Below are 15,941 nucleotides of genomic sequence, written 5' to 3'. Positions count from 1 at the left end.
AACTACACCATTAGGACACAAATGATTGATATTTTTTATAAAACAAACCTAAATAGAATTTGATTATTATTAATTGTTTAAGAAGATTTGTTGTTACAGCCAGCAAACTACAATTCTTTAGCAGTATTTCCAAATTTCAGGCATAAATCAGACGGATCTGCAGTTTAGACAGTTTTGTGATAAAATCAAAACATCTGGTGTCAGTTTGTATCCACTAAGCATTAAAGCCTGTGCATGGTGTGCTTTTAATGTTAAAGAAATAAAGTGACGATTTTGAAAAAAAGGATGAAAGAGGACATAGGTATCTTCTGCAGAGGTGGAGAAGGAACCAGAATAAAAAAAAATAACTAAAAAGAAAAAGAGTTGCAATAAGCTGCTTTATTGCGGCATACTTCTCAAGGGAAAAAGACTCATCATTATCAGGAGCGGGAACGCACACCAAGTCACTGCTCTGTACGTTCTCGGCCTTCAATCTTGCTTTTCCTGCCTCCTGCTCTCATTATTACAGATGAAATGACCTCATGATGGAAATGCGTTCACTAACATGCTCTGGGTTTTCACTGAAGGACTGGAGGTAGTTGAGATGTACAACAGCGAGTAAAACGGCCATAACATCCAATTTCTAATTTAAACCTCACCCATTAATGTCTATTTTCTTTTAGTCTGGACATTCTTCTGAAAAAAAAAAAATGCTCTCAAAGGGATTGGTGGCGACAATTTGAGGTAACAGTGTGATACAGTGTCAGTGGTATTCAGAAAGACAAAAGTGCAGGAGTAATTATGTTTTACAGGATCAAATCTGGGGCATTTTTTAACCATAAATTGTGTTATAATTAGGAGGAAAGCTGCAATAGATAAGTCCACTTCAGTTGCTGGAGTAATTTTTAAGCTACATTCACACCGCCCTGTAGAAGTGGCCACCTCCAATGAAAAGTCTGCAAATCCTTCATGAACAATTACAGTGACATTTCAGTATTGGAGTGTAAGCTGGAATATAAACTTGGGAAAAAAGAACAGTATTCTGCCTCCTTTAGGTTGCGCAATACAATAGTCTGAACTGTAATGCAAACCTGGTGAAAATCAGACAATATTCTGTTGTTTTCAATGTTGTACACTGTCATACTGTAAACTCAAAGGCAAAGTGAAAAACTAAATGGAAAAAATTCACGTGATTTACAGGAACTTGCTGTAAACAACTGAGCATTATAGGAAAGTAAAGAAGTGCACAACCCCAAGTTAAATCTTGTGTGTGTTTTTTCTTCACATTATCACATTTTTACACACAATTTAAGGTTTTTGTCAAGCAAGTTTACACACTATATTCCACAAGTACACATTTTTCTCATGTTCCTCTTTTTCCTGCAATTTCACATTCAGTTATACATGTGTGTGTGAATTAAACTTGTGATTCTAGCTCATGTATGTATTGTTTAAACTTGTATGTTTTGGCACATATTTACCTTCATACAAGCCCCTCCCTGTTTGTCCAATGTGAACACAATGGGCTAATTGAGAAGAAGCAGCGTGTAGCACAGTCCTCTCACTTGGTCAGTGTGTATGTACCTTTACTGTGCTTTTATAGCCTTGTTTTTGGACTATGAATGTGTAGCTTTGTAGTAATGCTAATTTACTTAAAAAAACGGGTGATTATCAGGTGGCGATCGCCTGTTTATGAGTGTTATGAAAATCCACATAAATGTGAACCAGTGAACTCAAGAAAAATGTATAGTATCTCTCAACCATTCCAAGCTTCTTTTTATATAAGATAGAAGAAAAACATAATCTAATTTGTGTATTAATAATAATAATAACTCAGGAGCCTCAGTGTTCATTGTACACTGTTGTGGGTTGACATTGTGTTCTACAAAACATTTGTCTCAACCCTGCCGTCATGTTTCTGTCGGTCATTCAGCCTCAAAACTGCTCGCCAAAGCTGATCCCGGAGTGCTCAGTGGGGTTGGGGCATTGGGGTCGGGAGAGCTAATGGGCTGTTCCATCATCCCCCTCCCCAAATTCTGTGATAAACCCTCTCTGTGGGGACGGGTCTCATCAATGTGAAGCGAAGAGTTCATTCAGCAGATTGTAAAGCTTTGGGAATACGATTGCAACAGAATCTCAACCCCCGTTTTCCCTTTTTAACGAACTTGGCTCTAATTATGATAGGAAGGATTTCCCCCCTCCCCCGTATCATATTCCCTTTACGAATAAAACTAACTCTTACTGCAGCAATTAGAACAGTTTTCTCTCAATGTCATTTAACTTTAAGTATAAAATCTAATTCTTTGGTGCCAAAGTCAAAGCTATCAACAACAAGTCTGCACATTCTTTTGTTTCAGTTCTGCTTTTCATGACATAAATTCATGTTCGGTAGGAATAAAAAATAAAAACAGAACTTTAAACCTTTTAAGAGAAAAGTCTTTTGTCAGAAGCTTTCTACATGTCATCTGTCTTTGCTCCTGTAATTACTGCATTATTTTATGTCTAATTGAGTTCCAAAAATTAGTGCACGAGTCTGCGAGCATTTAAGATGCTTTTTTTAAATCTAAGTTTTCTGCTGGAACTCACTTAAGTGTGTTAGGAAACGGTTTGCACTAACAAATCCTGACACCTGTTCATAATCACTGTGTTCGCTGCTTCTTTGATATTCTCATTTATCTTTCATGCGTTTCATGCCGTCCATGATTTTCATTAATTGTAAATGACAGATGTAAATGAAAGGCTTTCAGGCACGCTTCGTTTTCCATTCATCTGTAGAATGTGCTGCTGTCGTTTCCGTACAGCCGATGATCTGATGGAAGTGGAGCCAGAAATGCATCACTTTCAACGTGGCCCAAGTCTGAACTGCTGCAGTCGCATTATTGTACACGTGCAGTAGCAAGTACATTATATAGTCATATGTGAAGCAGAGTTTTGTTAGATGACATGAACAAATAGCTCTCTACAAATGCTTCCAATCCAATCAAAACTTTTAACATGTTTTGGAGGACATTTATAAAATAAATTAAGATTAAACCGCATTTATGAGTATTTCTTCATTCAAATTGTAATAAATTAGAAGCAAATGAAATAATGCAAGCTGAAGCTCTGTTTTGTGATGCAGCAGGTGAAATGGGTGGGCCAAAGTCTGCCTGCTTCGCTCCATTCTGATGCATCCACCTGCAGATAAATAGATCCATTAACGTCTTCATCTCTCTCATGTGAGCTGCCATTTGGCTCAAAAAACATAGATAGGCTGTTGTGTAGCTTTGATTTCCTTTTCTAAGTTGGCATCGGGCTCAAAACTGTATGGCTGGAGTGATATTTTATTTATGATTATGCAGTTTTTATTAAAAAAAAATCTGCTATGTTTTCTAGAACATAGTTTTTACAGAGAAGCAGTAGTTCTTTGGCGCAGAGCAACCCCGCCCCCCCTTCGTCCACTCCCTGTAGCTGAGACATATTTTTACACTATTGACATATACAGAAATGGACAGAGCGGGTGTGATGTCATCTTTGACTCCACCAAAATTAAACCAAATTTATTCACCATTTTTCCGCATTACAAGCGCCTCCATGTTGGAGCCAGATGACAGTGATTGTTTCAAGTTGATCTGAGTCACATCTCTTGGCCAACTATTGTTAAAAATTACTATTTGCTGTCATTAATCAAGAGTAAGCTTGTTCAAAGTCCACACCCCTTCCACTGAAAGCGGCTTGGAAGAATCTGCCAATCAAATGTCCGAGGTGGGAGCCAGCGGAAGAGTAAGAATGTCAAATCTTCTGAATAAAATGATTGAGTAATAGATGTTTTTTCAATAGATGTCTATGGGATTTTGGCTCCTTGGAGCACGCAGGTACTTCCTATTTGGAACGTGAAGGGGGAGGGGTCAAGGTGTCCAGTGAACGTACAGTTTATGGTCTACACCTGTGCTTCCGCTAACTTACAGCCCCTTACACCACCATTCTAACATTACTAGTGCAACAAAAATGGCGAGCAGTATTAGAGCAATTCAGCCGTACAGTTTTGAGGCAGGTGGCAGATTAGATGATTAAAACATCATGGATCTATTCGTCTCCTGGTGGATGCATCAGAATGGTGCAGAGCAGAGAGGTTATAGTCCGTCTGGCGTATTTTCAATGGTCTTTTTCATACAGAATTTAATTTAGAATAAAAAAAATACTCAGAAATCAAACTTTGAGCCTCATTTTCTTTATATATGTCCTTCATCATCAGAAAAATTCTACAAGAACATGTTAAAAACACCATCTACATTGGTGTACGTCTTTTCTCCAGTACTGCAAATAAATACATGATAAAGAGAGTTTTACAGTAACTGTGACTTCAGTGGGTTTTACTCTGCAGCTGCTTCCATCCACTAACTCCACAACAGCTGTGAATGCAGGAAGTTAGTGCAAATGATGATGACTTCCACTGACTGACGAAGCCTTAATGTTGCAAATCTCACGTCTGCAAATTATGTTAGCTTAATAGTAGACCAATTAAGTTTGGACCGTTCCCATTTCATTTTATGGAGATGTGGTTTGTGTCCCTTTTTGTACATTTTCTAGAAAATATCACCTTTATGACATTCTGTGTTTAAAAAATTTGTGAAAATGGCAATCAATTAATTGTTTTATACCAGCTGGATAAAGTGGAACATCTGATTTATCTTTGGAGGAGTGCTCTCACTCCAGAGTCACATATACACTCCTAATGAAAAACTGTATTTAATTAACTGGTTTGTGATTGTTCTAGGGTTAAAATCTCCAGATTAAAGATACATTTTTTTTATATTTGATTTCTATTTTATGAATTATAGTTTAAATTCTGTTAGACTTTAGTGGTGCAACTCTCAAATATTTAACTAACTCTGCAACATTTATGCCTTTATGCCATATTAAAGTAAAACACTGCTTATAAAACTCATAATTCAGGTAATAATGGTTGGTTTTCTCAGGATTCTCAGGAGCATCATGGGCATGTGGATGTTTGGATCACGTCTCAGATTGTTTAGAAGTTTCTGCTGAAGAAGGGAGATAATTCCGGTTTTCACTCACAAATTACCTTCATGAAATCATATTTTTTGTTCTTTGAAGAAAAAAATTACTCTTCTTTTCTATACTTCGGTGTCCTTTGTTTGTCACCTTGAGGCAATTATCTTCTGCAGGTGCACAAAAAAATTAATATTTTCTCACAAAAAAAATTCTTTAGAATCAGAAGAAAATGGACATAATCTGCACATATTTGTGTGTTTCTTGCTTTGCTTGCATGGTGGCTCATATGAGGATGAAGTCCCGAAGTACTTTCTTCAACACGCGTATGACCCGGATACCGGGTCCAATATTCAGCCTAATTTGCTTGATTATTTTATTGGACGGCGCTCCAGCAGTCCTGCAGTTAAACACACAGCAGTGTGTGATTTGCTGCACCGTGATCTGATGAATAATGTGGACCTCATTAGTGAGACTCTGATCTGTTTCGGTGCAGCGTAATTAATAGACCAATCTATCCACTTATACCCGCTGCATGTAATCAGGAAATGTTTTAGGGAAAATAAAATATTTAAGAAACTGATCTGTTTTGTAAAAGAAAAAAAAATATGAGAGACAACTTAACTAAGATGCATTCACTCTAACTTTATACAAAAGTGTATTTATACAACTGAAGCACGGCAGAGGAGACATAATGATCTGGGCGTTATTTCTAGTTAAAGGCTTTCCGGATTCACTTAATATTGTTTTGGGCCATCCGAATTTACAACTCAGAACTCAAATGCTCCCACAAGTTTAAAAGCAAATATAAACCACAATGCATTGCGCCTGAATGATTTGTTATTTGAAAAAAGGTATCTATATTTAAGCTTTCATCAACATTTGCTTTTTACTTCAGCAAAAATGTGTCTGACTCACTTGAAATCCAGGGTACTGAATAGTCTTTTAGGGTTTATGATGAAGGAATTCATACATTTTTCCCTTCTTAAGACCAAATATAGGGGATATATCGTCTGACATATAAACTAGAAACAGTGGGGCTAAAGAAAAGACAGGTAGCAGAGATGAAGATGCTGAGGTTCTCTTTGGGAGTGACCAGGATGGATAGGATCAGGAATGAATACATCAGAGGGACAGCACATGTTAGAGGTTTTGGAGATAAAGTCAGAGAGGCCAGACTGAGATGGTTTGGACATGTTCAGAGGAGAGACAGTGAATATATTGGTAGAAGGATGCTGAGTCTAGAGCTGCCAGGAAAGAGGTCTAGAGGAAGACCAAAGAGGAGGTTTATGGATGCAGTGAATGAAGACATGAAGGTGGCTGGTGTTAGAGTGGAGGATGCTGAAGACAGGCTTAGATGGAGGAAACTGATTCGTATATCTGTATTTGTGGATGTCTCCAGTCTATATACCCTGCGAATAAGGGAAGAATACTTAATATATATATATATAGTAAATAATATATAGTATATAATAATAAAGTAAGTTATATATAGTAAAGAGTATAAATATATATAAATAGTAAAGAGTATAAATATAGATAGTAAATCTATAAAGAGTAAAGTGTGACAGCAAAAAACAGTTGTTTAGAATTTCTACATAATCCTCAATTCCCAAAAGTCGGTAACAATGAAACATGAAATATAAACATGGAGAATACCCCAAAGGACTGGTGTTATACTGCAGCACTGAGGTGAACACCAATCAAAACAATCCAGGATAATCTTTGCGTGACACATCAGTCCTGCATCGTCAGTGCAGGAAGACATCTGACTGCGACACAAACTGGATGCAGCATCCAAACTGCTGTCAAGTCACCTTAACTCAAGCATTTATGGGTTCTCGGCTCACCTCTGTTCAAATTATAACTACTATTATTTTTACTCGAGTACTTCGGAAGAAATAATCTGCATCACTGCACTGATTAGAAACCATAAAAGTCAATGTACTGCTTCAATAAGCAGAACCACACGCACCTTAACAGCCACCAGCATCTTGTCCTTGGTGGGGCTGAGGTTGTAGCACTCCGCCAAGAAGACCTTTCCGAAGGCTCCCTCCCCCAGCTCCCTCTTCAAGATGATGTCCCTCCTCTTTATATGCTGCACGACTGAAACAAAAACAAGGGGAAAGGAAGGGTTGATTTTTGAGTCTGCGGTGGGAAAAGGGAAATTTTCAACATTTATTAGAAACTTTTTAAACGGAAAGAACTCACAGAATTTCTACAACCACACAGTTTCACAAGACGGTTTTCTGGTTTCATGTTGATTACTGTCAATAGGATCTCCCAAAAGTGTCAGGGGAAAACATTAACAGAACGCCTGATGGAATCAAAATGTTTCATGCAAGTTTAAAGCCTCTCAATAGATAACATGAGGAATGTTAGGGTTCAAGTGGTGGGAAATCTCTGGGGTGTAAACAAATGCTGCAGCGACGCTGGAACTGCCAAGCTAAACATGTCTCATCTGGATTTCTTAGTTTTACTGTCAGTACAGAGACATCGAAGGAGAACAAAAACCAAAATATTTCACATGAAGAATGCTTGCATCTACTCTGATTGGAAGAAAAATATCTTTTTGCTAACTTCTAATGGCTGCTTCGATCAACATTTGATATTTTGTAAAAGCGCTCCCAGTGGTCTTTTAATCATGATGATGCTGTTTGTAGAAGAAATCAAATAACCGGTGTCATTTTCTTGGACAGAGTTTCTGCAGAATGGCAGGAGTTCAACAGAAATTTGACTCAGAGTAGTGGGTGGGGCTATTAGTGCAGAGTAAGCCTGCCCTCACTTCCCATCATCACTTTGCTTAAAATCTCCTACTAGCTTACAACCTTTCCCATACGTCAGTTGGTTGAGCGGGTCGGCCAAGTCAGTTTTACTCTTAATTTATATATATATATATATATATATATATGTCCTCCATCATTAAAAAATCCAAGAACATGTTAAAAACAACAAAAACATGTTTTTTATTGGAGTGGATCTTTTAAGGACCTCTTCTCAGGTGCAAAGCTGCAGAGTTGAGCCGCAGGTTTTGACCTCAGCTTGCTCTCATCTCAAACCGTCACCGCCTGCAGTATTTGTGCCTTGAGAATGAAGGCCTAATCTTATATTGATTACCCCTTTAAAACTGGCAGCTCCACAAAACAGGAGGTTGACTAAGTGACAAAGTGGCAGGAAAAAGGCAGAAACAGCAAAGCAGAAAGCTCAGCTGGAGGGAGATGGGGAGGTGTGGGGAGCTTTTGAACAGAACCGCTCTCTGTGCCTCGCTTTGAATAAAACATGACAGCTTGTAGGTTTACCATGAAAGCCATGGGGCCTTAATAGATCTGCACACATGGAGTACACAGCTTCCACAATGCATTTAGATAAAAATCATCATAGTCTAAGAGGCTGGACTTCTACAGCTCTCTGTGCAACAGCACATTAGTGAGATGAAAACATTTTCGTGTAAAATTTAATATGTATTTTAATACACTAACAGGTACTGGCAGTTGTCTGACTTTAGATAAGTATTTTTTCACATGCATTCCTGGAATGGATTAATCTGTTTCTTGATCTTGAAGCATAACTCCAACAGCACATCAGAAATGTATTATTAAAAAAATGGACTACTCCCAGGGGTTTGAGTTCAGTTTGAAACAACTCATCTCTGTAACCAAAGCCCACACAATGTAAATATATATATATATCTATATAAAACGAGGTTCATATGTGTTGAAAGAAGCATGATACTACTGACAAAGACATTCAAATTGAATTTTTTCTTGGTTTTTCTTTAAGGATTCCCTCCATTGAATTACCACTTAAAGGTGTATCTGCTGCAAGACCATGTAGGCTGATCTTCTGATGCCCATTCGCAGATTTATCTGTTATTACCCAGCAGCCCCCATTTGTTAAGCAAGCAAGGCTTTTCTTGAAAGAGAAAAAAATGTTTGGTAGCAACCTTTGGTGAACAATGTATTTGCAGACATTTGACAGATGCACAATCCTCTGATGATTGTTCCTGTGTTTAAACATATTCTTTCACATTTATTTTTTTAAATATACTTTATTATTTGAATGTTTTCGTAGATATAGGGCAACTACAAGAAGACTGTTGTGTCAGAAAGGCCATTCAGAGTAAAACTGAGGGTCCCAGGAGGTGAATGATCAACCTAAAGGGAGTCACCTAGAGGCAGGAGAAGTTTGAGTTGAGTATTTTTTGTTGCCTCAAACCTGTCCTGATGTGATTTATGTGCAGCACTTTATTCACCACTGTGTTTTTTTGAGGCCATGGATTTTAAAAAGGAAGTTAAAGGAAAACCTAAACCTTTCTGTGGTGTGATGCCACTGCAATTAAAATTAATATGAATAAGAAGACACACTGAGAGACAGATACTGCTGCACTCAGAAGAAAGCTAGCAGCTTGTACTGCTGGTGAGCTAGTAGCACAGCACTGCTAGATCTAGCACCTTCTTCAAATTGTCGGTAGTGTGGAAGTTTTTTAAAGTGACAGAATAAGGGTTTTCATCCTAAATGAAGGCTTTTTTAAAAAATACTTTTAAATTATGTTACACTTTTATACCTTGTTGTTAACAAATCGATAAATGCATTGCTACACGAACCCACATGAGCTCCAGACTAGTTGAAACCACACTGTAAAATGGGAAGTATTGGATCAATTAACAAAAGTTGTACAATTTGTTACATTTAAGAATGTTAGTTTTCATCAAATTAAAAAATTTAGTTGAGTAAAACATAAATTCAAAATTTTAATTTTAAGAAAACTAATAATTTTAAATGTAACACATTTCAGAACATTGGCAAATTGATCCAAGATTTCACTTTTTTCAGTGCAGTTGGGGACATTTTTAAGGACCTAACTGGTACTCCTTCATTGAAAAACGAAGCCATAAATTACCTTACTGCTAGGGGCAGGAACATAGATGCCAACCACTGGTGAAGACGACCATTTAAAGTATTAAAGACCATGGGGGGTGGGGGTGTTCTTCTGTCCTGCCAGACACTGGCCTGAAGCTTGCTTGGGGCATACATATCTGGACTCCATTTTACAGGTATTTCTTTTTCATGCCAGAGATCCAGAGTACTCTGCACGAGTCCGATATAACTTTTTATTACAGGGATTGATTTTCAATTGAGTTTTTGTGTCACTTTCTTCCTCATCAACAAACAGGCACAGGTTAGTGGGTGTAACGTCACTCAGAGTGAGACAAAAGAACTTCAATTTGTTTTGAATGTGTAACTAAATTATCAAGAGGTGGTACATCTGCTAAAACTTTTAGCATCACTGTATTAATATGTCATTTAAAAGTCAAAGACCTGAAACAGAACAAATGAGAAAGAGATTGCCACAGCTAAAAAGAAAGCTAGCAGGACTTCATCTATGGCTGATGTGTTTAGAAAAAAGTTTGCAAATATTAGTGCTAAAGCGAACAGAATTGTAATGGAGCTTATGGCTTTACATGACTGTCTGTCTGTGTAAAACAAGTATAGGACTTTTCAGATGTCATGGTTACCTTTATTTAGAAGCTAATTGACAAAATTCTCAGGCCCTGGGTTATGTTTTGTATCTGGGTAAATGTTTATTAGCCCATCTACTGTTAAAACAGATGTTTTGATTTGATATAAACATTTGCTATATTCTTAGCTATTTTTGCAATTTTAAGTTACTATGAAAAACATAGCATCCATATTTGATAATTAATTGGCAACTATTGGGTGTTTGGCCAAGGATTTGACAACTTTTAATGTGGGTGCATCCCTATTTAAAACCCTTTAACCAAGAGTTTCTTTAGATTAACATGTAAAGTAACTGCTAATAATATACCTGTATATTAACAGTATACAGAGTGCTCCAAAACCTAAAAAAATAGGTTTCCAAATGTTTTAGCTGTTAAAGATGAATAAACATTAAACTTCTTCGCTCAGTTTGACTTTTTGGTGTCACTTCTGACCATCTGCTCCTGACCAAGTTGGAAGTGATTCATAGAAAATGTCACTTCCTTTTTTGGCGTTTGTGTCCGGCAGGCCGTAGCTATCATGTCTGAAATCAGTGTAAAACACAGAGAAATGTCCCAGTTTTACAGCAGATCAAACACCAGTGTCTGCAGACATTGGCAGCCACTTTGCTGGGTGAAAATCCCACCAGAGACACCGACACATCACTGCTGTCACGACTCACCGACTCAAAATCTACATTTCAAGAGTAAAAACGAGGGAGGAAAAAAAAGTCAACCTGAGAACATTTTAATTCAGAACATGTTCTGACAGACCTGACGGTCCAAATATACCCGACACTTTCCGGGCGGATAAAGGTACGCCTTGCCTTCAGACTCCCCTCCCACCTGCTTATCTCTGCTTCTGCTGGTCTGCTCTCCTTAAACAATCACACCTTTCTTCGTTTTATCATTTCTCCTTCAGTCCAGATGACGGGAGGATCAGCACTGTCAAGCTGTCTCCCAACACGGAGCCTTTCTGGATGAATCAGATGGGGAAAAAAGCCCAAATCTGAATTTAGTCATTTATCAAAAGGCAGAGGATCAAATATTTTCTGCCATTCTTTTTTCTTTTTCATCTTATACTTGTCTCTTCTCATCTTTTCTTTCTTCTCACTATTCTAAGTCAAACAGTGAGCGCTAATTTACATTTCATCTGAATGAAATTGCATTTTACCAACAGTTGCTCCAACCACTTTACAAAATGTTTGAACCGTTCTGGCTCATAGACTGTTTGAAAAAAGTTCTTCATGTTCAGTCTGTGGAGTTTAAGCTGAACTCGCAAAAATACAGAATGAAGTGTCAGCTGCCAGGGCAATGGCTCAAGGAAACTTTGCAAACTTCAGTGTTTTCCAGGAAACTGAACCTGCAAAGCCTCTCAAAACGTTGGTCATTATGGGGGGATACAGGGTGTCCGTGGGTAAAAAAAAAAAAGTCAAACTTGTATGGGGGAAAACTCATGGACCACATGAACTATCTAGATTGCTTAAGTCAGCAGGTGGAACCAAAATGTTCATCCATTTTTTTTACGGGCGTGCTGCGGGTGACAGGTTGTAACGAACACTTGAACAACATGCAAGAGCAAGTAAGGGTGATGTTGGTGACACATATTTTACAGATTTTTCTTCTTTTAACCCTACACACTGCACAGGGAGCTTGTTAGTGATAATCACCATTTGGCTCACATGTGTCACTTTTATCTCTCCATGGTGGCTTCTTGGCCAAACATAAAATAAGCCAGGAAGACTGCTGACCCAGCCCCAAACTAAAATAACAAAACCCAGCAGTGTAAGACTGCTAAGGACAAAGAGGGGAAAGGAACAAAAAAATATAAGAAAAAATAAAATAGCATTTTTTTTAAAGTATGGATTATTTAATTAGTATTTCTTAAATTAAATGACTTAAATGTGCAAATTGATGGCTGAGGTGCACATAGATGATAAACTATGTAGGTTTTTACATCCCTGTTGACCTGAAGACGTCTTGTTCGCTCAACGCTACCTCCAGAATGAACAGATTTATATGCAAAGCAAATTTTGGTAAAAAAAGTTTGATCTTTTATGAGTTAAAGCACATATTATCTTATGCTGTACAACATTGGTTTGTAGCTCCCGGAGCTTCACCGAGATGATCCAGTTTGTCACAGATCATCTTTTATCTTGAAAATAATAATAATAAAAAAGAAATCACATTTTGAGAGAAAGGTTCTTTCTATATTTAAAATTGTATTTGTAATAACATTTTCTTCATCTTTTTGGAAAGATATCTGAGAATAAAAAGTTGAATGTCATTTGTTTTCTAACATCTGAAGATGAGTTTATGGGTACACTTTTACATCCAAAATTACCCCAAAAAATACTTTTGGAGATTTTAACATAAGAACAGATGAGATGCAGTTTAATTAGTCACAGACAACAAGAATATATAGATATATAAAACAACTGTAAAAAACAAACAAAATTATTATATTTGGTCAGTGGCTGAGATATGAAAAAGATTTGAATGTTTTTCCAATGGTCTTTAATTGTATTTAAATGGATATTTTTAAGTCGTCTAACAAACCTAAGGCATTATTTTTATTTGCAAAACTAATTATAGTCCTTTTTTTGGAAGTTTGGATTGTTGGAGACATGCTGACCTCAAGCAAAGAATAAATGTTAGCAAATTAAAATGTAATATAAAGGTTCGCTCGTATCTTTTTTGTGATGAATTCTAAATGGTGAAGAGATTATTACTTTAGAGAAATGCTCCTGTAATGCAGCTGCATTAACCCTTTAACACCTGAGCTCCAGTGTTTATGTTCTTTGATTTACACGATAATTCCAGTAGATTCTGAATCTACTGGAATTATCGTGTTGTATGTAGGATAAAGTATGTTAAAGATTTTAGCGTTTAAGTCCAGTTGAGCTCTTTTGTACCAAATGCTCCTTTTTTCCCCAGATATAAAGTGTTTGGCTCACACAAACCCACATTGTTTCTTCCCACTGATGGGTTTGGAGGCACTAATATGGAGCAGGCTATTGACAGGGGCACAGACAAGTTACTTTAACCTTCAGTTTCCTCTGCAGGCGGAGCGAGGCGGCAGCCGTACACCCAGAGTGGCACTCCGAAAAGCCCCGAGATTAAATCTCTATCCCGCAGCTCGGCATCATTCATTTGTCCCGGCTCACTTGAGGCCTGGATGCCAGTAAACATTGTCCCTGAAGGGAGAGACGGCGCAGCTCGGAGATTTACTCGGGGAGTCGGGTCAGGACGCTGGGGGAGAGCAGATGTTTGGAGGGCTTTGTTCTCCGCCTGTCCGTTTGTGTGTGCGCGCTTTTCACTACCGCCACACAACTTCCCCCCGGTGTTTCGGGGTGTGTTTGTCTCCCACTACCTGCCAACGCTGCGCATCCATGCATGAGTTAACTGCTCACAGGTGAGTGGGAGCACTTTTCTTCCAGTGGCGGGTCGATCAATGTTTGTCTCCTCGCTTTCCCGCTGAGTTGGAAGGACTGGAGACACGTGGAGCTCCTAAACAGCGCAAAGTTAAATTAAAAACCTATTAGACTTGAGCACCTTGAGGGCATTGATTAATATATTTTAGATTAATGCCGCAAAGCAATTCCAAAACAAATATGGCCTCACTCAAACAGTGGATTTTCTTTCTCCCAGATGTCATTTTACTTTCATGTTGGAAATCAAAAGGGAAATCATTTTCCTGAGATAACTGTTATGTTCCAGTGGTTTAGCCGTTGACGGCACCACAGGATTTAAATAGTTAGGTGAGAGGCGCTCATCCAGAGTCTGATAACGCACAAAGAGCCCCTCGGCAATAAATCCGGTGTAGCACAGAGGGAGTGCACATGCCTGCACTGTTGGGTAACTATACTGTACGACTTGTATGCCAGCGTTCACTGTTGACTCAGTGAATATCTACTCCTGCCTGCTGTGGTTGGCTAACCTGTGTGTCTGCCGCAGCAGCACGGCCTCTGGAAAAAAAAAAAGAAATAAAAAAACACCTACGCCTGGAAAAGGCGCAGAATGCGTCAGTCATGAAATCATCCTGATGCTTTTGTTCAGTCAAGATTAAAAAGGAGCTCAGGAAATCAGCCAGCTGCTCGCTTTACATTAGATCACATTCTTTATTTTCTCCATATGAAGTGATTACTGAAGCTGGATTTTTTTATTTTTATTGTATGACATTACATTTCTCTGTGTTAAGTATTTTTATTTACTCACTAATCTAAACAGCTGTCTAAAAAGCATTAAGACTCACTTTGATCATCCTTTGAGGTATTTTCAAACAGTGGCTTTTTAAATATATTGGTGCCATTTTTAGCTAAAATCCTAAAATCCTGTGATGTTTTCTAAGACATAGTTTCTGCAGAGCGGCAAGAGTTCATTAGAAATTTGTTTGGCAAGAATGTTGGTGTGAAGCAACCCCGCCCCCTCTTTTCCTTCCCATAGTTGAGAGGTTTCTGTTTACACATCAGAACCGAGGCTTTGTTATGTAATTTCTATATAAGAAGTACACTGTTTTTCAAACAGCATTTTTTTCCTCTGCTACTAATTGACATAAAATAGAATAAAGAAATACTCAAAAATTATATTTTAAGCTTTATTTTCGGAATATGTGTCCTCCATCATCAGAAAAATCCCACAAGAACATGTTAAAAATCTATTTTTTTATCAGAGTGGTTTCATGAAATAAATACTAATAAAATCAAATAAATAATTCATCCAACTCACTGCATCATTAGAGTGTCTCTTTCTGAAGAGAGTTCTGGTAGCATTTCCTTAAATAATGCCTCAATCAAGCAAATATTAGGCTTCAGACACACTTAGGTCCAATCAAGTTTCAAGTGCATGTCTCTATTTTCAGCCTCTTAATATAGAGAGATTTCTGCTTCAAAAACTTCATCTGACCAAAGAAATAAGCTGGAAGCAAGAGTGTAAAAGTATGTCTATTGAAAAGCAATACTTCTATGTTGTTTTATGGTTTTGTTTTTGCTTTATAAGTAATTTAAAAAACTTTTTTTCTGAGGATTTAATGCAGTTCGTTTGCTTTCAGCAGGTTGTTTAAGGAAGCGGAGCGACATTTAACCTGGCTCAATCAAGGTGCCGATAAAAGGGGGCTTTTGCACTGAAGGGGGCTGTAGCCGGGATGGAAATCAAAGCCCTCGACCTACAGAGCGAAGCTGAACGTTAGACCACTGTTGCTACAAAATAAAGCAGAGAGACTATACATTTTTTCTGATATTTTCTTTTTTTATTTATATGTTGTTGGAAATAATGTCTGATATTTCTTTGTAAGCTTGTAATTTCAAACTCACTTTTAGATGATTTATTATTGCAAAACACCAAAAATTAAGGGTTAAGGCAGGAAAAGTCAAAATATGGAGTTACTCCTAGACGGGGAAAACTCCTTTGCAATACATTTATTATCCTTCTTTCACAGCCATTCAAGGCCACGTTCCTCCAGTTCTTGTGGAT

General features: G+C 37.7%; 1 protein-coding gene across 6 annotated transcripts in view; it reads right to left on the bottom strand.

Moving 5' to 3' along the window:
- The window catches only part of ntrk3b (neurotrophic tyrosine kinase, receptor, type 3b), a 280,707-nt gene that overhangs the window by 27,651 nt on the left and 237,115 nt on the right, over window positions 1-15,941 (bottom strand). For all 6 annotated transcript variants that reach the window (XM_024295435.2, XM_024295438.2, XM_024295436.2 and 3 more), the window contains one exon: window positions 6,947-7,077. In XM_024295435.2, coding sequence (XP_024151203.1) covers window positions 6,947-7,077 — 131 coding nt within the window. The remainder of the gene's footprint in view (window positions 1-6,946; window positions 7,078-15,941) is intronic.

Source organism: Oryzias melastigma, linkage group LG3 (assembly GCF_002922805.2).
Source record: "Oryzias melastigma strain HK-1 linkage group LG3, ASM292280v2, whole genome shotgun sequence".
Classification (NCBI taxonomy): domain Eukaryota; kingdom Metazoa; phylum Chordata; class Actinopteri; order Beloniformes; family Adrianichthyidae; genus Oryzias; species Oryzias melastigma.
This window is presented reverse-complemented; position numbering and strand designations above follow the sequence as displayed.